Source organism: Triturus cristatus, chromosome 8 (assembly GCF_964204655.1).
Source record: "Triturus cristatus chromosome 8, aTriCri1.1, whole genome shotgun sequence".
NCBI classification, from domain to species: Eukaryota; Metazoa; Chordata; class Amphibia; order Caudata; family Salamandridae; genus Triturus; species Triturus cristatus.
Genome location: NC_140591.1, coordinates 40226788 through 40250665, shown reverse-complemented (window position 1 = coordinate 40250665; position 23878 = coordinate 40226788). Strand labels below are relative to the sequence as shown.

The following is a 23878-nucleotide window of genomic DNA, read 5'->3' as shown; positions in this document are numbered from 1 at the left end:
CCAAACTTCAGCACTATGTTTCGAGAGCGACCTAATGTTACACAGGATGTTTTTCTTCCCAGAAAGAGTATGGTTGCTTCCTGAAACCCCACTAATATCTGGGTCGACAAAAATAGGACAATCCATATCAGGCGGATCTTGTGAGGAAATGGTGCTCTCAGTGCGCCGTTGTTTGCTTGGCAGAAGCCCATCTACCTCAGGATGTTCATTTACCCTACCACCATTTGATGATTGTATGTTATATCCCTTTAGTACATGTGAGCTATAAGTGAGCCTCACCGATGGATGCCTTTGTGTGTAGGTCCTGCCAGTCCCCATGGCCCCTGGCCCCGTCCTGTCGCGGACGGGCGCAGACGGGCAGGTCTTTGGCTTGTCTTCGGCGCCGTCAATGGCGCCCCTCTGCGCGCAACCGCTGCGCGCTTTGGCCGACGAGGGGCTAAATAGCCTGAGTGCAAAGCTGTTAGAGCGCTAACCGCTCACCTGTTCCGGGGTTAGTGGGCGTGTCTTGCTCTTGTCCACCCGCCCTCCGCTCAACGGTATTGGCTACCGAGTCGGACCAGGGCGGGTGGGCTGGATCACTGAGCAAAGACAGAAACCTGGCCCCTAGAACCCCTACAGTAGCGGTAAGATCGTAAGAGTGCTAACAGATTAGATAACAGGTAGGCAATTAATTGTGCAAACAATACACCGCACGATGTGAAGTAAAATGCTTCAAAGTACAATATTTTAAAATTCGCCGCAAGTGATGTTAAAAACTCAATTCCTGATTCACAGTGACACAGTTCTTATGTCAATTGCTCAAATACGCTCCGCTCTGAGAAATTACCTGACACCAAGCGGGGTCGGGGGAACACTGCCACTGTCCTCCCCTTACCGCAATCGGCCAGGCCTCCTCGCCGCCTAAATAGCCTGAGTGCAAAGCTGTTAGAGCGCTAACCGCTCACCTGTTCCGGGGTTATTGGGCGTGTCTTGCTCTTGTCCACCCGCCCTCCGCTCAACGGTATTGGCTACCGAGTCGGACCAGGGCGGGTGGGCTGGATCACTGAGCAAAGACAGAAACCTGGCCCCTAGAACCCCTACAGTAGCGGTAAGATCGTAAGAGTGCTAACAGATTAGATAACAGGTAGGCAGGGTCTTTAAAGAATAGTGTTAGGGAAAGGAGAAGGTGACGTTTGCCTTGTCAGTAGTGCAGAGGTACACACGGCAACATGTCGCATAATCAAGACCTTTGAGTAGGATGAGAGTTTTCATTGATTCATTTTCATTGAACCTTTAAGCCTACGTTGGCAAATGCCTTTACCTTGTCAACAAAAAAGCCATAAATCAAACAACAGTAAAATAAAACAAATCAACGCTGAAGGGTGATTAGTTCAGTTTCTTACTGAGGGGCAAACACTGTCAACATCAAGCACCTAAAAAGGGATAATCATTCCTGTTCTGTATAGTGATGTTCTAAGATGAGATTTGCACAAACACCCACATGTGACACCTCAGTGTGCAGTGCATCAGTAGATTGTGGATGATCCAAGCCTTGGAAGCCTGACCCTGTCCTGCCCCCACGAGGGCCCTTTTACACCGCTTAGATGTTCATCTGATGCTGTGTTACAGTTAGTGCCCCAGGGGCACAGTGGGTGTTTGTGCTCACTTATTGCATATGTGCGGCACTTCAGTATTATAGAAGGGAACAATGATGCTTGTGTGGCAATTTATACAGCACCCATCGCACTAGTGCACATTGTGCACGGCATGAGCAAAAGGTGGCATCCATTTGTATGTAGGCGTGGCCCAATGCAAATGAGGAAACACTTTTGGCAAGATTTACAAGGTTTTGCGTCAGGCATGCATTACTTTCTTAACACAAACCTGACGTAAAACCTTTTCAGGAGTTTACAAACCAACACACATCAGTATTGGCATTCGTTTGTAAGGAAAAGTAACACAAACCAAAACGAAGCACTGCTTTGGATTACTTAGCGTCAAGGGGGCATTACATGTGTGGTACATAGGCGTTCCCATGCAACCACCCATGCTTTAGAGTGCAAAACACTATCTACTAACATTAGTGGACGGGGTTGAGCACCAGAAAATAATGCTGCTGAGAATTAGTTGTTAAAAAAAGAAATGTTTTTCATTTTCCTTTCTTTTCTGATATTGCGTGTGTGCTGCACTGTACAGCACACATACAAAGTAGGACGTTTTTCAAAACTTGTCTAGTCATATTTTGTACTGGAAGCAAACCCGTCCAGAACAAAACCTCTGCTAGACTCAAGCACACAGCCTTGCACTATGGTGTAAATGTGTGTGTGTGGCACTCAGCAGTAAAAGTCTGTGCTGGTGCTGGAGAGAGAGGAGGAGAGGCCACCATCCCACATATCCGCCAGACCACGGCCGAGGAAAGATACTTCTCCTACCTCATAGCAAAGACCTGGAACACCCTGCCTCTCACCCAAAGGCAATCACCATCACTGCCCCAATTCAGAAAGGACCTCAAGTCCTGGAACACCCTTCCTCTCACCCAAAGGCAATCAGCATCACTGCCCCAATTCAGGAAGGACCTCAAGTCCTGGAACACCCTTCCTCTCACCCAAAGGCAATCACCATCACTGCCCCAATTCAGGAAGGACCTCAAGACCAGGAACACCCTTCCTCTCACCCAAAGGCAATCACCATCACTGCCCCAATTCAGGAAGGACCACAAGACCAGGAACACCCTTCCTCTCACCCGAAGGCAATCACCATCACTGCCCCAATTCAGGAAGGACCTCAAGACCTGGAACACCCTTCCTCTCACCCACAGGCAATCACCCTCACTGCCCCAATTCAGGAAGGACCTCAAGACCTGGAACACCCTTCCTCTCACCCAAAGGCAATCACCATCACTGCCCCAATTCAGGAAGGACCTCAAGACCAGGAACACCCTTCCTCTCACCCAAAGGCAATCACCATCACTGCCCCAATTCAGGAAGGACCTCAAGTCCTGGAACACCCTTCCTCTCACCCAAAGGCAATCACCATCACTGCCCCAATTCAGGAAGGACCTCAAGACCAGGAACACCCTTCCTCTCACCCAAAGGCAATCACCATCACTGCCCCAATTCAGGAAGGGCCTCAAGACCTGGAACACCTTCCTCTCACCCAAAGGCAATCACCATCACTGCCCCAATTCAGGAAGGACCTCAAGACCAGGAACACCCTTCCTTTCACCCACAGGCAATCACCCTCACTGCCCCAATTCAGGAAGGACCTCAATACCTGGAACACCCTTCCTCTCACCCAAAGGCAATCACCCTCACTGCCCCAATTCAGGAAGGACCTCAAGACCTGGAACACCCTTCCTCTCACCCAACGGCAATCACCATCACTGCCCCAATTCAGGAAGGACCTCAAGACCTGGAACACCCTTCCTCTCACCCAAAGGCAATCACCATCACTGCCCCAATTCAGGAAGGACCTCAAGACCAGGAACACCCTTCCTCTCCACCTCAGGCAATCACCATCACTGCCCCAATTCAGGAAGGACCTCAAGACCTGGAACACCCTTCCTCTCACCCACAGGCAATCACCCTCACTGCCCCAATTCAGGAAGGACCTCAAGACCTGGAACACCCTGCCTCTAACCCAAAGGCAATCATCATCACTGCCCCAATTCAGGAAGGACCTCAAGACCTGGAACACCCTTCCTCTCACCCAAAGGCAATCACCATCACTGCCCCAATTCAGGAAGAACCTCAAGACCTGGAACACCCTTCATCTCACCCAAAGGCAATCACCATCACTGCCCCAATTCAGGAAGGACCACAAGACCAGAAACACCTTCCTCTCACCCAAAGGCAATCTCCATCACTGCCCCAATTCAGGAAGGACCTCAAGACCTGGAACACCCCTCCTCTCACCCAAAGGCAATCACCATCACTGCCCCAATTCAGGAAGGACCTCAAGTCCTGGAACACCCTTCCTCTCACCCAAAGGCAATCACCATCACTGCCCCAATTCAGGAAGGACCTCAAGACCAGGAACACCCTTCCTCTCACCCAAAGGCAATCACCATCACTGCCCCAATTCAGGAAGGACCACAAGACCAGGAACACCCTTCCTCTCACCCGAAGGCAATCACCATCACTGCCCCAATTCAGGAAGGACCTCAAGACCTGGAACACCCTTCCTCTCACCCACAGGCAATCACCCTCACTGCCCCAATTCAGGTAGGACCTCAAGACCTGGAACACCCTTCCTCTCACCCAAAGGCAATCACCATCACTGCCCCAATTCAGGAAGGACCTCAAGACCAGGAACACCCTTCCTCTCACCCAAAGGCAATCACCATCACTGCCCCAATTCAGGAAGGACCTCAAGTCCTGGAACACCCTTCCTCTCACCCAAAGGCAATCACCATCACTGCCCCAATTCAGGAAGGACCTCAAGACCAGGAACACCCTTCCTCTCACCCAAAGGCAATCACCATCACTGCCCCAATTCAGGAAGGGCCTCAAGACCTGGAACACCTTCCTCTCACCCAAAGGCAATCACCATCACTGCCCCAATTCAGGAAGGACCTCAAGACCAGGAACACCCTTCCTCTCCACCTCAGGCAATCACCATCACTGCCCCAATTCAGGAAGGACCTCAAGACCTGGAACACCCTTCCTTTCACCCACAGGCAATCACCCTCACTGCCCCAATTCAGGAAGGACCTCAATACCTGGAACACCCTTCCTCTCACCCAAAGGCAATCACCCTCACTGCCCCAATTCAGGAAGGACCTCAAGACCTGGAACACCCTTCCTCTCACCCAAAGGCAATCACCATCACTGCCCCAATTCAGGAAGGACCTCAAGACCTGGAACACCCTTCCTCTCACCCAAAGGCAATCACCATCACTGCCCCAATTCAGGAAGGACCTCAAGACCAGGAACACCCTTCCTCTCCACCTCAGGCAATCACCATCACTGCCCCAATTCAGGAAGGACCTCAAGACCTAGAACACCCTTCCTCTCACCCACAGGCAATCACCCTCACTGCCCCAATTCAGGAAGGACCTCAAGACCTGGAACACCCTGCCTCTCACCCAAAGGCAATCACCATCACTGCCCCAATTCAGGAAGGACCTCAAGACCTGGAACACCCTTCCTCTCACCCAAAGGCAATCACCATCACTGCCCCAATTCAGGAAGAACGTCAAGACCTGGAACACCCTTCATCTCACCCAAAGGCAATCACCATCACTGCCCCAATTCAGGAAGGACCACAAGACCAGAAACACCTTCCTCTCACCCAAAGGCAATCTCCATCACTGCCCCAATTAAGGAAGGGCCTCAAGACCTGGAACACCCCTCCTCTCACCCACAGGCAATCACCATCACTGCCCCAATTCAGGAAGGACCTCAAGACCTGGAACACCCTGCCTCTCACCCAAAGGCAATCACCATCACTGCCCCAATTCAGGAAGGACCTCAAGTCCTGGAACACCCTTCCTCTCACCCAAAGGCAATCACCATCACTGCCCCAATTCAGGAAGGACCTCAAGACCAGGAACACCCTTCCTCTCACCCAAAGGCAATCACCATCACTACCCCAATTCAGAAAGGACCTCAAGACCTGGAACACCCTGCCTCTCACCCAAAGGCAATCACCATCACTGCCCCAATTCAGGAAGGACCTCAAGACCAGGAACACCCTTCCTCTCACCCAAAGGCAATCACCATCACTGCCCCAATAAAGAAAGGACCTCAAGACCTGGAACACCTTCCTCTCACCCAAAGGCAATCACCATCACTGCCCCAATTCAGGAAGGACCTCAAGACCTGGAACACCTTCCTCTCACCCAAAGGCAATCACCATCACTGCCCCAATTCAGGAAGGACCTCAAGACCTGGAACACCCTGCCTCTCACCCAAAGGCAATAACCATCACTGCCCCAATTCAGGAAGGACCTCAAGACCTGGAACACCTTCCTCTCACCCAAAGGCAATCACCATCACTGCCCCAATCCAGGAAGGACCTCAAGACCTGGAACACCCTGCCTCTCCACCTCAGGCAATCACCATCACTGCCCCAATTCAGGAAGGACCTCAAGACCAGGAACACCCTTCCTCTCACCCAAAGGCAATCACCATCACTGCCCCAATTCAGGAAGGACCTCAAGACCTGGAACACCCTTCCTCTCCACCTCAGGCAATCACCATCACTGCCCCAATTCAGGAAGGACCTCAAGACCAGGAACACCCTTCCTCTCACCCAAAGGCAATCACCATCACTCCCCAATTCAGGAAGGACCTCAAGACCTGGAACACCCTTCCTCTCCACCTCAGGCAATCACCATCACTGCCCCAATTCAGGAAGGACCTCAAGACCAGGAACACCCTTCCTCTCACCCAAAGGCAATCACCATCACTGCCCCAATTCAGGAAGGACCTCAAGACCAGGAACACCCTTCCTCTCACCCAAAGGCAATCACCATCACTGCCCCAATTCAGGAAGGACCTCAAGACCAGGAACACCCTTCCTCTCACCCAAAGGCAATCACCATCACTGCCCCAATTCAGGAAGGACCTCAAGACCAGGAACACCCTTCCTCTCACCCAAAGGCAATCACCATCACTGCCCCAATTCAGGAAGGACCTCAAGACCTGGCTCTTTGATTGATCCACAGTGCCCTGCGACAGATCTGCAGCTCCCGAAGTGGGAGTTTGGTTTTCAGAAGCAAAAAACGAATGACCCCTGCACCTTATATATTTTCACCTAGGTTGTGAGCATCATTAATGTGATTTTCCGGTCCTCCCTGCAAGGTTTTTTCTGTTGATGACAGACAGATAACATTTAGCATTACACTGTCCACCCTTAAGAGACCGGGCAGTGTAATGCGCTTCTTCTGACGGTCCCTACTCCATTGTAGGAAGATTTGTGTCAACTGAGCCAACCTTACAGCTTACCATCGCTAAATGAGGCAGGTAGAGTGAAAGTTTGGCGGATCGGGTGCTGTAGGAAAAAGAAGCAATTTTCAGAAATATAAAATATTGTATCTTGTGATGAATATGAAAGGCACAGCATTTAGTTTTTATAGTGCAAAGCTGCTAAGTATGTCTAACACCCTGTCAGTGTGCTACCCAAGGGTGGAAAGTGCTGGAGAAGTGCTTGGTTATTGTCAGTGAAGCAAATTAGGGCCCTTCAGTTTGGACCGGACAAGAAATTCACCTCTTCCTTCCTCACTTAATCTCTCGTCTTTGTTTTCTCTCTCCCTCTTCTCCCCCTCCCCCCTACACTTCTCCCTCCCTTTCCCTCTCCCTCTCCCCTCCTTCTCCCTCACCCTCTCCCTTACCCTCGCCCTCTGCCCCTCCCTCCCCTTCCCCTTCTCTCCCCCTCTCACTCTCCCTCCCTCTCCCCTTGCTTCTGGTTCCTCCCCCTGCAGTGGAGAGAGCAGTATTCTACAGCCCCAGGGTGCAGAGCTGCGCTGGTGTCCGAGACGAGGCTGGAGAGGGTCCAGGGTCTTCCCAGAATGCTCCACTCTCTCTTCTGAAAACCTCCCTGTGCCTCCCTCCAGGTAAACAGCTTTTCCTCCCTTGTGTCAACATGTTGAGGTACATGGCATCATGTCAGGTACACGTGCTGCCAGCATGGCATGGACTGGCCTTCATGTGTGTTTGTGTTCAGCCATGTTAGTGAGAGTCACTGTGGGAGAGGAGAAGCTGAAAGTGGGGGCGGTGGTTGAAGACACAGGGTCTTGGATAGCAGTGGTAAATGCAGGCTTCTTACTCCTGCCCGGTGTGGCTTTTGAACATGTCTGCCTTGTACCGCTGGTGCAGCAAGGATGCCAAGAGCTCTGAAGCAGTTACACTAGGAATGAAGAGGGCCCCTGACAGCCTTTGACCCCAGCGCCACTGCACCTGCTGCACGCTTGGTAGGTGCGTCCCTGCCTCACACCCCTCCTACCTCACACTCTGACATGCACATATGTCCTAACAAGTCAGGTTGTATTAGACTGGACTGTTCAAGCTCACATCACTAACAGCCCTGGGCCCAGCGCCACTGCACCTGCTGCACACTTGGTAGGCGTGCCCCTGCCTCACACCCCTCCTACCTCACACTCTGGCATGTAAATATGTCCCAACATGTCATGGTATGTTGTACTGGACTGCTCAAGCTCAAACCCCTCACCGTCCATCACCTGGTCTGTGGTACCTCCACCACTGCTGATGCTCTCATGGGCCGCTGTGTTATGGTGGACAACACTTCCATGAAAACATCTTGTCAAAGAAACACAGTGAGTTGTGTGTCAGAGTATTGTTGATAAAAGTAATGTCTGGCTTTAATAGTGTGCCCCAAAAATCATTTACAAAAAGATCATTTCGTTGGGTGTTGATTTTCTATTATAAACTGATGATTGATATTTATGGCACAATATTTGGCATTGCTCTATGAAGTCCTGTATCTCTCAGGGTAGGACCCTTCCTCCCATTGATGCTAGCTACTAGCGTGAGCCTCGCCTTGTTTGTGTGTATGTGCTTTAAGAGTCCTGTATCACCCGGGGCGGGACCCTTCCTCCCATTGATGCTGGCTTCCAGCGTGAGCCTCGCCTTGTTTGTGCGTATGTGCTTTAAGAGTCCTACATCTCTCGGGCGGAACCCTTCCTCTCATTGATGCTGGCTTCCAGCGTGAGCCTCGCCTTGTTTGTGTGTATGTGCTTTAAGAGTCCTACATGTCTCGGGGCGGAACCCTTCCTCCCATTGATGCTATCTACTAGCGTGAGCCTCGCCTTGTTTGTGTGTATGTGCTTTAAGAGTCCTGTATCACCCGGGGCGGGACCCTTCCTACCATTGATGCTGGCTTCCAGCGTGAGCCTCGCCTTGTTTGTGTGTATGTGCTTTAAGAGTCCTACATGTCTCGGGGCGGAACCCTTCCTCCCATTGATGCTATCTACCAGCGTGAGCCTCGCCTTGTTTGTGTGTATGTGCTTTAAAAGTCTTGCATCTCTCGGGGCGGAACCCTTCCTCCCATTGATGCTAGCGGTATACAACGTTTACAACGCAACTTTTACACCGCACTACCATTACAACGAAACTGTAACAACGCGAAATCTGTTACAACGCATGCCATTACAACGCATGCCATTACAACGAAATGCACTAGATGGCGTGCTAACATTAGAAATAGTGTAGTTTTACTATCCAAACACCTTCCCTACTGCAACGTGGACTGGAGTTAGAATAGTAAATTATACATTTCTAATGTCAGCACTCCATCTAGTGTACGTCGTTGTAAAAGCATGCGTTGTAAAGGCTTGCGTTGTAACAGATCTTGCGGTGTAAAAAATGCGTTGTAATGGCATGCGGTGTAAAAGCATGCGTTGTAACGTCATACATCCATGCTAGCTTCCAGCGTGAGCCTCGCCATGTGTGTGCGCATGTGCTTTAAGAGTCTTGCATCACTCGGGGCGGAACCCTTCCTCCCATTGATGCTAGCTTCCAGCGTGAGCCTCGCCTTGTTTGTGTGTATGTGCTTTAAGAGTCCTACATCTCTCGGGCGGAACCCTTCCTCCCATTGATGCTTGCTTCCAGCGTGAGCCTCGCCTTTCTGTGTGCGTATGTGCTTTAAGAGTCCTACATCTCTCGGGCGGAACCCTTCCTCCCATTGATGCTAGCTTCCAGCGTGAGCCTCGCCTTTCTGTGTGCGTATGTGCTTTAAGAGTCCTACATCTCTCGGGCGGAACCCTTCCTCCCATTGATGCTAGCTACCAGCGTGAGCCTCGCCATGTTAGTGCGCATGTGCTTTAAGAGTCTTGCATCACTCGGGGCAGAACCCTTCCTCCCATTGATGCTAGCTTCCAGCGTGAGCCTCGGATTGTTTGCGTGTATGTGCTTTAAGAGTCTTGCATCACTCGGGGCAGAACCCTTCCTCCCATTGATGCTGGCTTCCAGCGTGAGCCTCGCCTTTCTGTGTGCGTATGTGCTTTAAGAGTCTTGCATCACTCGGGGCAGAACCCTTCCTCCCATTGATGCTAGCTTCCAGCATGAGCCCCGCCTTGTTTGTGTGTATGTGCTTTAAAAGTCTTGCATCACTCGGGGCAGAACCCTTCCTCACATTGATGCTAGCTTCCAGCATGAGCCCCGCCTTGTTTGTGTGTATGTGCTTTAAGAGTCTTGCATCTCTCGGGGCGGGACCCTTCCTCACATTGATGCTAGCTTCCAGCATGAGCCCCGCCTTGTTTGTGTGTATGTGCTTTAATAGTCCTGTATCACCCGGGGCGGGACCCTTCCTACCATTGAAGCTAGATTCCAGCGTGAGCCTCGCCTTGTTTGTGCGTGTGTGCTTTAAGAGTCCTGTATCACCCGGGGCGGGACCCTTCCTCCCATTGATGCTAGCTTCCAGTGTGAGCCTCGCCATGTGTGTGTGTATGTGCTTTAAGAGTCCTGTATCTCTCGGGGCAGAACCCTTCCTCCCATTGATGCTGGCTTCCAGCGTGAGCCTGGCCTTGTGTGTGTGTGTATGTGCTTTAAGAGTCCTGTATCTGTCAGGGAAGGACCCTTCCTCCCATTGATGCTAGCTTCCAGCATGAGCCTCACCTTGTTTGTGTGTATGTGGTTCAAGAGTCCTACATCTCTCGGGGCGGAAACCTTCCTCCCATTGATGCTAGCTACCAGCGTGAGCCTCGCCATGTTAGTGCGCATGTGCTTTAAGAGTCTTGCATCACTCGGGGCGGAACCCTTCCTCCCATTGATGCTGGCTTCCAGCGTGAGCCTCGCCATGTGTGTGTGTGTATGTGCTTTAAGAGTCCTGTATCTCTCGGGGCAGAACCCTTCCTCCCATTGATGCTGGCTTCCAGCGTGAGCCTCGCCATGTGTGTGTGTATGTGCTTTAAGAGTCCTCTATCTCTCGGGGCAGAACCCTTCCTCCCATTGATGCTGGCTTCCAGCGTGAGCCTCGCCTTGTTTGTGTGTATGTGCTTTAAAAGTCTTGTATCTCTCGGGGCGGGACCCTTCCTCCCATTGATGCTGGCTTCTAGCGTGAGCCTCGTCATGTGTGTGTATGTGCTTTAAGAGTCCTGTATCTCTCGGGGCAGAACCCTTCCTCCCATTGATGCTGGCTTCCAGCGTGAGCCTCGCCTTGTGTGTGTGTATGTGCTTTAAGAGTCTTGCATCACTCGGGGCGGAACCCTTCCTCCCATTGATGCTGGCTTCCAGCGTGAGCCTCGCCTTGTGTGTGTGTATGTGCTTTAAGAGTCTTGCATCACTCGGGGCGGAACCCTTCCTCCCATTGATGCTGGCTTCCAGCGTGAGCCTCGCCATGTGTGTGTGTATGTGCTTTAAGAGTCCTGTATCTCTCGGGGCAGAACCCTTCCTCCCATTGATGCTTGCTTCCAGCATGAGCCTGGCCTTGTTTGTGTGTATGTGCTTTAAGAGTCCTGCATCTCTCAGGGCGGGACCCTTCCTCCCATTGATGTTGGCTTCCAGCGTGAGCCTCGCCTTGTGTGTGTTTGTGCTTTAAGAGTCCTGTATCTCTCAGGGCAGGACACTCTCCTATACCACATTGCTTCTAAAAATGTACTCACAGCAAATACTGTTGTTTGTGATGTATCACTTTTCAGGATCCTAAAGGCTTCTAGGTGACTGTCTGTGGCCATGCTACAACAGATGGGAACTAGCCATTTACGGCGTATGTAAAAGTACTCCTTGCAAAAAAACAGTGCATGCTTTTCGTCTTCAGGTGCCGCCAGGTCGCAAATAGGGCAGATTTCAGTTTCTTGGTTTGCAGGCCGTTTACTTGTAAGGATTCTCAGTGGTAAAATTCCTTAACAAAATCTTATATACAAGTTTTGGGTTGGAGATGGGAAAATTAAATCTAAAAAGTCTTCAAATAGTGGAGAGTGCTTATGAGCCAAGAACGTAATAGTTGCCGGGCCATTGTGGGTATCCATAACAGATTGGTCATTTATATAAGCACAGTACCTATATTTAAGTAGTTTAATATCAGATTTTAAAATAGAATTGGGCTCAATCCACAAGTTCTGCATACCGAGTTTGGAAAACCATCCAGAAGCAGATTTAACCCAAGGAATTTCCCTGGCTCCTTGAAGGTTCATTACCTCTACCAGAGAGTCTTTAAAGACTATAAGTTCTGGTGTAGACGATAGTCGGATCCAATATACTAAAGTTTTCAAAATGGCCCGGTGAGCAACTCGTTTTATTCCAACATCAAGATACATGGGGATTAATGGGGTACTAGATGGTAAACCTAATAGCCTTCTAAAAAAGCTGTTCTCTGCAATGGTTAATAACTGTAAATTACCATAACCCCTTATCTCTGCCCCATAAAGAGCGGCACCCTGAGCCGGTGCTCGGTAAACTTCCACAGCTGGGGAAATAGCACACAAATTAGTTTGATTATGAAACCTTAAAATGTCATTTGATCTGTGTTCAGTAATTAGTTTTGATTGCTCCAATTGGTTTGTCCACCCTAAATTGTCTTTAAGTCTGACCCCCAAATAATCAAAACTATGTACTCTGCCCAGGGCCTCGCCCCCCGCACGAATACTACGACTTCCTTTTTTCTTCTTTCCAAAAAACATAAAATAGTTTTGCTTATATTCAGTTCTAAACCTCTCAAAGTACAACATTTTTAAAATGTATGAGGGAAGATAACATCTCTTGTGTATCAACCCAATCCAAAAGTCCCATCAGGATTTGTTTCAAAAAGATCTTTTGGGCATTATCAATGAGGCTGATAGGCCTATAATTAGATGGCTCCCCCAAATCACCTTTTTTATGTATAGCTATAATTTCAGCTCCAAGCCACGAGTCAGGTACCTTCTCACCAGCTGCAATAGCATTAAATAACATATTAAGGTAGGAGGACCATATCAAAGGTTCAGATTTATATAAATCCCGGGTATTTTATCTGGTCCAGGGGCATTAGCAGATTTCTGCGAATCAATCGCTCTAATGTGTCGCCTAAGCTTAAGACGATAGGAGGAGTGGAATCTAATATAGGCCATACATTTAAAAAGCAAGTGCTATCAAGGACCTGGGAGTCACCAGAAGCATAAAGCATTGTAAAATGAGATACCCATTTATCCGGGGAAATATTATATTGATGTAAATTAGGTTTTTCTGACTTAGTTTGGGTAACAAGGAGCCAGATTAGTCTAATGTCATTCTTTTTCCCGGTATCCAAAATATCTTGCCATAAATTATTATTCCAATTCCTCTTGGCTTTAATCAAGATAGATTTGTAGGGAAATCTTGCTGCTTTAACATTAGTTCTATTTCCCTCTATTGTAGCCTTCTTCAGAGCTGACTTGGCTAACATGCAAGCTGGATTAAACCATTTCTCCACCTCCATTGAATTGGAAGTACTAATAGTACCATTTTGGTAAAACAATCTCCCGTAAGGCATTAGACAGACCAACATGAATGTCTCGAATAGGAACTACATCCATATTCAGTCCTACATATGCTTCAAAGTACGTAACATAACGTTTGTAAATCTGTGAGAACAGTTACTGATTAGACATAACATTTGGCCATGAAACATACCGGCGATTATTAGATACCACAGGGGCAGGTACCATAGTTATGTGGTTATTTTTATCTTTAAAGAATCGCCCGTCAAAGTTACTTCAAGGGAATTATGATCACTATGAAAGCGAGGCACCACTTCCATATCATACATTAGAGGCCATAAACTAACATCGACCAAGACATGATCAATAATGCTGGTACATACCCTCTCTTAAATATAGCTGCCCTTGTTGGATCAGAGCGAGTACGCCCATTACACGCTCTAAGGCCCTTGCTTAATGTAAACGAGGCCAGTTCTAAAGTAGTGTTGGAAAACGATCTCAAAGGGGGACCAGTCAGAGGTGGTATACCGCATACTTCATCTTCCTCTCTAGTTATCTCGTTTAAATATAATGAAGGTTCAAAACTGGTATTAAAATCACCTGCTGCTATGACTTTTACACTAGAATCCAGATTGTCTATAAGTTCCTCCAAAAGAGAGAGTGTAGGTGATTTATCCAATCCCCTAGAACACCTAAGATACATATTAAAAATAGTCAAACGGAGACCCGAGGAAAAGGTTACAGTGATCCCCATCAGATATAAATTATCAATCACCATCAAGGTAGAGCTGCTAACACATTCACTCTTAATTAAAGTCAAAAGGCCACCTATGGCTCTCCCAAAATGGGCTGCAGGTTTGGCCTCCACACTATAACTAGTAAACCCATCAAGAAACACTTTTTCTGTCGCCCATGTCTCTTGTAACAAACAAATATCTTGATTGGCTATATATGCCAACCAATCTGGATCGACTAGTTTTAGTCCCAAGCCAGCAATATTCCAAGATAATATCTTGAAGAAGGGGAAAATACTATTCTTCCGGATCAAATCATTTCCAGACTTAACGACTAGTAATTCTGCTTGGTCAGGTTTTTCTGTAGGATTAGTACTCTCAACATCAGAATGCTTGCACCTAGTATCAATAGGATTCTTGTCCAAATCACAAGGGGATGGAATTAATGAGGATACATTAATGTAACCCTCTCTCCCAACTTGGGTTGTTGTATCAATAGACCCCACCCAATCATGGGGCATATAAGTGGACACTACCTTCCTTGAGCTCAAATCACAGGGATTACTTGGGGCAACAGGAGATAAAACGTGGGCATTACTACACCCAGTACCGCAAGAAGCTACATAACCCTGGTTCCCAAATGTGCCTGCCCCAGTTAAATGCTTTAGGGATAAAACAGTCTTTATTAAGGCACCACAAACCTCTCCCCCCTTATTCATATGAGGAACAGGAGTTCGATGTCCAATAAAGGCATCTGGTGTCCTTGGAACCATACTGGGGATAGTAGAATTTGGCACCAAAGAACTAGGTAAATCCATTAAATGCCTAATCCTACAACCATTTTTTCCTATGTTTCTCTCTAAGACATAAGGCCTGAACCATATCCTCCCCTGATCTACTAGAACGCCAGATTGAGCACGCAGTCAGTCAATCTCTGTTAGGCCAGAGAGAACAACAAAGCGATTCAGATGGATAAATGAACAATGGTGGGGGGGAGGGTATTTTTGTGGGCTATGCCCCAGAGAATGTTGCCACCCATTTGGCTCCTGTTGGGGGGGGGGGGTGGTAAAAAACGCACAGAGGGCAAACCTTTATTGTATTGTTAAATGATGCTGTAGCATGCTTCAGGGCAAAAGATGCGCACCTTGCATCGTTAAAATTAAGTACAATGCAATCCCCTTCACGGGATTTAATTGTAGAACCCAACCAACCCACCCTCCTAGCCATTATAATAACATTGAGCCAATTAAAAGGGGATGGAATTCTCGTTGAGCACCGGTGAGCTGCCTTATTAATCAGACTCGTGCAGCTTTCTTGTTGCCCTGGAGGAAAATGAGGAACACCTGTCAAGACGAGTATATAGGGGGTGCAGTCAGGGGGTAGGTTTAAAATAATACCCTCCCCTCTATACCCTGTATCCAAATCACCTCTTGCTTTTTGCATATTTCTCACTACCCCAGATGTTAGAATTCTTGGGTCAATTTGTCCACATTGCCCATTGTCCACTCCCCCTCGTCCACTCCTACTAGAAGACCCAGAAGACCCTAATTCCCTACCTTCCATGTCAATTAACTTGCTCCTAAAACTGGGTAACGAGGCCCAACTGTTTGTAGTAAGTTGGACTTGTTGTTGATCCGATGGCGCAGAGTAGGTGCAAGGGTCTTCCTCCCTTCCCTTGCGATTTTTCTCACTAGGTAGGGAGTTCGTTACATTTTGTGTTGGAGCAGATGGGCTTTGGAATCCCTTTCCGCAACTTGGTGAAGATGCTATATCACCAGCCCCGGGCGCAGGTCCTTGTTAACGGAGTGCTGTCTCACCCCTTCCCCATTAGGAGAGGTACACAGCAGGGATGCCCCCTCTCACCGATTATATTTGCTTTGGCAATGGAGCCCCTTTCCTGCCTTAATCGAACCGACCACTCTCTCACCGGATGGAGATGGCCCGGCTTGCAGAGGATAAGATCGCGCTCTATGCAGACGATGTACTACTGTTCCTGGCTGGCCAAATCGGGGCCCAGATGCCTCCGAGCACTGGACCTTTTTGAGCACACCTCCGGCCTTCGGCTCAACCCGGCCAAGTCCGTTTTGGTCCCTCTTCACTTGTACCGCGAGTGCTTTGATTGGCAGTCGGCAATTCGCCTTCGACGGCAGTCCTTCAAGTATTTGGGGATCTGGGTAGCCCTTCTCCCTGATCTCGCATGGTCACTGAATGTCACCCCTCTGGTTAAGCGGGTCCGTGCTGACCTCCTTAAATGGAGTACGCTGCCCCTAATCCCTCTGCGGAGGATAGCCTTTTTTAAATTGATGATTTTACCTCGCTTTCTTTACATGCTCCAAAATGCACACCTCTCCTTTGCTAGGTCTTGGTTTTGTGAAATGGACGGTCTGGCCACTAAGTTTTTATGGGGGGGCGGAGGCCCAGGCTGACCCTGGCCCAATGACGAATCCCGCCTTTTGATCGGGGTCTTGGGATGACGAGCCTCTATCTCTATTACTTAGCAACTAGACTTCTTACGGTCCATGACTGGTTTACTGGCGGCTGGTCTGACCCGGCATATCACCTGGAACTCCACACTTTGGGCTTCTCCTCTATCCAGGGGTTGCTATATGGAGACGTTGTTCCCCGGGCTCTCTCCCTGAGGTCACACGCAGTGTACTCCTGGCCTGGCGGGCCTCATTGCGTCATACCTGCTGGTCGGGAATGCTGACTCGATATACCCCCTTGCGGTGCGGCACCAGGCTCCGAGAGGTTGCTTCCTAGCAGGGTTCCGGCCCTGCGACCTCATCGGGATCTCCCTGCTGGGTGATGTCTGGAGTGGTACCCATCTGCGCTCCTTTAAGGATTTGCAGGTCCGACACTCCCTCCACTCCTCACAATTTTTCCAATATTTGCAGCTGCGCCATGCCCTCCACCTCTATATCCCAGATGGCTCTTCCTTGCCTGAGTATAGTCCACCCGAAGCGCAGCTCAGGACTGGTGATTTGGGAAGAGGAGGGATTTCTCGCATCTATCGTTCACTCACCAACAAAAAACCCCAACTCCCGCTCCCAACTCCGAGACAAGTGGGAGGGTTGGCTCGGAGCACTAGAGGGCGATGACTGGAGAGATGCCCTGAAGGCCCCTAAAACAATTACGGACTCAGCAAGGCTTCGGCTGGTCCAAATATACTTCCTACACGCTGCCTATCTTACACCGTTGCGTCTCCACCGCGCGGGGCTTCGGCCTGACGCTCTCTGTTCCCGCTCCCCCACTCTCCTGCAGGCTTCTATCACATGGTATGGCTTTGCCCTGCGATACAGGGGTATTGGGAGTCCTTAAAAGGAGAGCTCAGTGAGGTCTTGGGCTGGGAGGTTCCCCTTGATCCTATGCGTATTCTCCTGAGTGTCACGGAGGGGCTAGATGGCAACAGGGCAGAGAAACTCTTCCTTAATACAGCATTGGTGGTAGCCAAGAGAGACATTGCAGCTCACTGGCTGAACACTACCGCGCCCACATTGGCACGCTGGTGCAGGGGGGTGGAATGGTGTGCCGTGCAGGAACGGCCTCTTTACATGGCATGGGGATGTCCTAAGAAATGTCGCCGAATGTGGGGCAAATGGGTTGGAGTGATGGAAGACTAATGTGGATTGATACGATCTCTGGATTGAAAGTGGATATGCTGACACTGGACTTCTGTGTGTCTATTCTTTTAGGCCCATGTGATGTGTTTTTGCCTTGGTCTAGCCTTTTAAGATGTAATTCTGAATGGTGCTGTTTTCCTTGTTGCATTCAAAATTCAAAACAATTGATTATAAAAAAAAAGAGTCTTGTATCTCCCATGCAAGGACCTTTCCTCCCATTGATGCTAGCTTGCAACATGAGCCTCGCCTTGTTTGTGTGTATGTGCTTTAAGAGTCCTGTATCTCTCAGGGCTGGACCTTCCTCCCATTGATGCTAGTTTCCAGCATTTGCCTCACCTTATGTGTGTGTATGTGCTTTAAGAGTCCTGCATCTCTCAGGGCAGGACCCTTCCCCCCATTGATGCTGGCTTCCAGCGTGAGCCTCGCCTTGTTTGTGTGTATGTGCTTTAAGACTCCTGTATCTCTCAGGGCAGGACCCTTCCTCCCATTGATGCTAGCTTCCAGTGTGAGCCTGTCCTTGTGTGTGTGTATGTGCTTTAAGAGTCCATTATCTCTCAGGGCAGGACCCTTCCTCCCATTGATGCCAGCTTCCAGCATTTGCCTCGCCTTGTTTGTGCGTGTGTGCTTTAAGAGTCCATTATCTCTCAGGGCAGGACCCTTCCTCCCATTGATGCTAGCTTCCAGCATGAGCCTCGCCTTGTTTGTGTGTATAAGCTTTAAGAGTCCATTATCTCTCAGGGCAGGTCCCTTCCTCCCATTGATGCTAGCTTCCAGTATTTGCCTCGCCTTGTTTGTGTGTATAAGCTTTAAGAGTCCATTATCTCTCAGGGCAGGTCCCTTCCTCCCATTGATGCTAGCTTCCAGCATGGGCCTCGCCTTGTTTGTGTGTATAAGCTTTAAGAGTCCATTATCTCTCAGGGCAGGACCCTTCCTCCCATTGATGCTAGCTTCCAGCATGAGCCTCGCCTTGTTTGTGTGTATAAGCTTTAAGAGTCCATTATCTCTCAGGGCAGGTCCCTTCCTCCCATTGATGCTAGCTTCCAGTATTTGCCTCGCCTTGTGTGTGTGTATGTGCTTTAAGATTTCTGTATCTCTGAGGGCAGGACCCTTCCTCCCATTGATGGGAGCTTCCACCATGAGCCTTGTGAGAAGTTGGCCTGGTATATGCTGTCCACTGGTTATAGCGGGCACCTTGCACCAGTCCAAATGAGCCTTATTGATGATTAGGTTAAAGACAACCTTTATTGAAAGCTATCCTAGTGGTAGCTGTGGAGAGCAGCCTTCAGGCTAAGTCTTGAAGGAATGTAAAGCAGCTTGGTTTACCAGATTATAACCTCCTGAATGACCAAATGAAAGGAGAACCACACAAGGAATTTATAAAATATATGTATTTATTACTAAACACTCTTTACTAACCTCTTTATGAGATTAGAGAACAAGGCACACAATATTAAAGCACTAGAACGACAGTAAATAGCACAATACACAGTGGGCCCCAGGTGGAGACCAAACCATGTACTTAGAAAGTGGTATAACAACCATGACTTGACTAGACACAGTGCCTAGAGCAGGTAGAATCGCTAGGACCCCAAGGAACCACCCAAGGTAGTGACACAGGGGACCCACGGGGTTCGAGTGCAGTGTCAGAACACAGCCGTGAGCTCCGTACAACTGTATGTGAAAGTCACGTTTGGAATTTTAAAGATCAAGGACACTTAGGAGAGGACTTCAAGCAAACCCTTTAGAACATAGAAGGGTCTAAGGCCAGCACCCTTAACAGTACCGAGGTACCCAGGTGCATAGGGGTCAACTGGTGTCGGAAACGCTTGTTGATTTCAATGACCTGATGCGAAGAATTGCTGCTGCCGAGAAGATGAGAAGTGTCCAGTGTGATCCAAGCCTGGATCCGAGCTGAGAAGAACCTGAAAGCAGGGGGGACAGAGTCTGGGTCTCTTCACAGTGACCAGGGGCACGATAGACGAATGCCCACCGATGTCGGGTGTTTCAGGTGAGAAGAGGTGAAGCCACGGGGACCAGCAGACGTCGACAATGACCAAAGTCTGGAGGTGGGCTGTCCCACGAAGGATGGCGAGTGCTGGGGGTTCAGTGTCTGGATTGAACAGCATCAAGCCTTGGCAAATGCAACCCACGCAGTCAGAGGAAAGATGCTTCGGTGAGGACCAGCAAGGTCCTGGGGACTCTCGAAGCTATGGAGAGTCAGGGCACATCTGGAGCAACCAGGAAAGCCCACAGAAAGTCAAATTTACCTTCACAGGGACCCACAGGTTGACGGACCATGGATCGCGAAGGGACCTCGATCAGAATCACAAAATACCAGCCAACGGAACACTTGTGGAGTGTAGGCCGGAAATCTTCAGTGAAAATACTGCTCGGGGTCAGGACTACAAGTAGCCCAAAGCACAGCCTCAGGGTTGTTAAAAAGCATATGCTGCTGCAAATGTACACGGTGTCCAGGGGTTCGGGTTGCATGGTCCCCACGAAGGATACGGGCCTCAGAACAGCTGAGAGCGCAGATCAACCTCAGAGACCACGGGATCCCACCTCCTGTGTTGAAGAAATCTTCGGTGTCCTTCAGGAGGTGCGTAGATGCAAACCGGTCCTATGTGTTTAGGTGCCTGCCTTGCAGGGGAGTAACTCCTTTACTCCAAGGGAGATTCTTCAGTCATCCAGCGTTGTGCAGATTGTCGAAGTACTTGGTTTCTGTAGCAGAGTTTAGTCCAGGTAAAATCTAAAGTCCTGTAGTCAGGGGTTCCTACTTTATACCCAAGGAAGGGGTGGGACAAACTCTGGGGACCCACCTAAGGGAGGGTCAGGACAGAGGGGTGGCTACACCTGTGTCCTTTGTCCAGTTTTGCGCCAGGAGAAAACGGCTCCTGCAACCGGCTTGATCTGGACTATGCACAGAGACACCAAATGTGCCCCCAGTGCAGACATCAAAGCACTCTCAGAGTGCATCCACCCAGCCCCAATACACTAAAGCCTTTCTGGGAGGTGGTCACATGTCCCTGTGACAGGAAACCTATTGTCCATCCTTCCCCTGCCGGAGTTTCATCCAGCAGCAGGAGGGCAGACTCGTGTCTGTGGCTGGCAGCATCCATTTTGTGATGCCAGGTTCTGTTAAGCTGGTACTGGGTGTACCGGTGTTGTCATATTTCTCCCTCTAGGAGGGTGGAATCATACCTCCCCCGCCAGTTGATGATGGGGAGGTATGATTGCAAGGTGTTTGACACCAAACACAACATGTTTCCATGCAGCCATTTTAAAGTTAGCATTTACCGCGAGGTTATAATGCACTTAAGAGTATATGGTTGGCTGCATCACAAACAACCCCGGAATATAGGTTCCGAAGGCTGCAGAGGGACTCTGCTCATGCAGGAGCACCCTCTCACATAAAACCCAGCACCCTGCCTTCAGGATTGCTAAGGCCTGTCATAGGGGTGACTGGTTTATATGTGCAGTGATATCGGATAGATATGGGGAACCTATATCTAAGTAAGGGGTGCATGCACCACCTTACACGGGCTGCTGTAGCAGACCTGTGGCGTCATTTTGAATGGTCTCCCAGGGGTGGCATAATACATGCTGCAACCCCTGAGAGGCCTCTGGGGGCCCTATGCCCTGGGTACATAGTATACCATATACTAGGGACTTATAAGGGTACCCCAGAATCCAACCTGGAGTGTACCTAAAGTACATGCAATCAATTTAGAGAAGAAAGCAGCTAGGCTGGGGTCCTGGATAGCAGGATCCCAGCCAGTCTAAGTTGAAAACAGTGAAACATCAGCAAAAAGTAGGGGTAACTATTAGAAGCAGATGCTACTCTCTTACAAGCCTCACTTTGTTTGTGTGTATGCGCTCTATGAAGTCCTGTATCTCTCAGGGCAGGACCCTTCCTCCCGATGATGCTAGCTTCCAGCATGAGCCTCGCCTTGTTTGTGTGTATGTGCTTTAAGGCATCTGGATCCCTCTCTTGTGAGTCCCTTCAACCACAGTCAACACACTAGCAATACTGGCAGTCTCTCTTGTAATGTCACTCCTTGTGATGCTTAGAACTAAGTGAAATGAAAAAAAAACGTAGAACTCTCTCCATACCCAAAGCGAGGTATAAACCAGGAAGAAAAGAGATGGTTTTTAGGTGCTTTGGAAACTCTACCCTCTAGTTTGGATTTAGTCTGTGGGGAGTTCCTCTCCCTCTTTGGCAGAGCATGCTGTTAGCTAACCACTCGTCTGTCAACACTGCGGGCTCCTCTGGACCCCTTTCTGTTAGATATGACAGGTATTGCCTAAGACGGTTAGAGGACTCCTCCTTGAATCTCTCGTCACCATCAACTGGTCAAGGTCATGACAATCCTTAGTCTCCTTCCACCCCACCCACTGATTGCACAAATGCAAAACTCCATGAGCCAAATCTCATAAGGGACACCGTCTGCTCCCTCGCTATCTGTAAACCTTTGTATCTACTGAGCTGGTTTCAGCCCAAACCTTCTGATCAGAGCTCCTTTCATGCGTTCTTACATCATTTACTCAGATACAGGAATCCTTCCGGTGAGTGTCATACCTTCCACAGGCAAGTGTCTCATAAGCCTTACAAGCAATCCCAAAACTCACGAAGCATTCCAAAGTATCTTGTCTCTACTTATACATGATCAAAACAACGTAAGAGTGAGCCTTTTCAAAGGACGAGCAGGCATGAAGAATCCAACTTGGTTCTTTAGAAAGCCCTCACTCACCAACCTAGTTGGTGACATGCTTCATCATAGGGCCTCACCATGAGAGGCCGAATGCCACCCTGGTGTGCTTCAACGCCAGAATCACTGCGGAGCTGGATCGTGTTAATTATGACAAGTGAGTGTGTGATAGTTAAAAATGCCTAAATTGTGTCCAAGAATGATTTCATTGATTGGCCAATCAGACATAAATAAAAACAAGGTGTGGGATGTATAAACTGAATAAAGTGTTCAGCTAAATCCCATTGTGCGTGGTCAACATGTTTCTGCTTATATAGGATATTTTACCAGGCATTCGTCAAGACCAAAAAAGTGTAAACCTCGGCGGTATGGGGGCGCTAAGACACACCCTAACCTGAGGTTATTAACGTGCACCGCGCTCTTTTGCAACCTTGGCAGGAACTGCTGAAGAGTTGAAAGTGCAAATGTTTTTCCCAGATATTGCTGCCTCAACTGTCATCCTGAGTTCCTCATTCCCTAAATCTAGCCTTTTGCTCTCCAGCCAATGCCCTCTTTTTTCCCCTTCTCCCCATCACACCCATTCTTCGTGTCTCTCCATGTTCCTTTCCTCCTGTTCCTTGTGAGCTAATCTAAGCGTGTTCCTCTCAGACTCCCTTGGCTTCTCCTCTTCCTCATACTTAGCTTGCTAGAAAGTCTACTGCAACGTCAGGGCCTCAACTAGATTTAACCCTCCCAAGGGAACCACTCATGGAGTTTGCGGCAGTGGTACCCTTGAAATCGACTGCAGTGACTGTTTTGTGAAATTGTTGGAAAGCAAAATTTGTGATGCAAGCAGGGTGTGTCTGGGGGGTCCTTTGCTCAGGAGCAAAGAGAGCCTGGCTCAACAGCACTCCCTGCCTTGGTTCCTATGATGGTGCCCACTCTAGTCTATCCCAGTTCCTTCCCTCTCCTCCAGTTATTCCAATTGGTCTCTAATGTAACTCACAGGGATCTTACTGGCCTTGTTCCTGGTAGTCTCAGGCTTTATCTAGACAGAAATGCTAAACTGATCTAGGGGCAGGGTGCCCTGGTCTACCCCAATTAGCCATGTATCTGCATGTTGCTGTGTAGGTTTGTACAGTGTAAAGGTTGAACTTACCACTCTGCTGTTGAAAGTTGAAACTGGCTTATCAGGATCACACACAGCTTGCCGCGTATTGTCAGACCCCATTCCAGGGGGGGGTTATGGAGCAAGCAGGGGTTACTGGGCCACAGCTGTGGGGGCTGATGTTGTTTGACTCTTATGTCCTATGGTCTGTTCTACTATGACTTTGAAAACTGGGTCAAGTAAAATCCTTTCAGCACTTGACTTTCAACTTAAGCAATGGTAAGCCGTCACGGGCATCTAAGAGGGGTACTGTGGGGGTGCAAAAAGCTTAGAACTCATTGTTTGTCCACCCCACTGATTGTCCACTGCAGGTCGTTTGTAAAAAGAAAGTACTG

The 23878-nt window shown here is 49.0% G+C and overlaps 1 protein-coding gene across 1 annotated transcript in view; it reads left to right on the top strand.

Annotated features, from left to right (window-relative positions):
* The window catches only part of LOC146799916 (butyrophilin subfamily 1 member A1-like), a 207717-nt gene that overhangs the window by 79065 nt on the left and 104774 nt on the right, over nt 1-23878 (top strand). The window contains exon 3 of the mRNA XM_085620848.1: nt 7406-7537. Within this exon, the coding sequence (XP_085476974.1) occupies nt 7406-7537 (132 nt within the window). The remainder of the gene's footprint in view (nt 1-7405; nt 7538-23878) is intronic.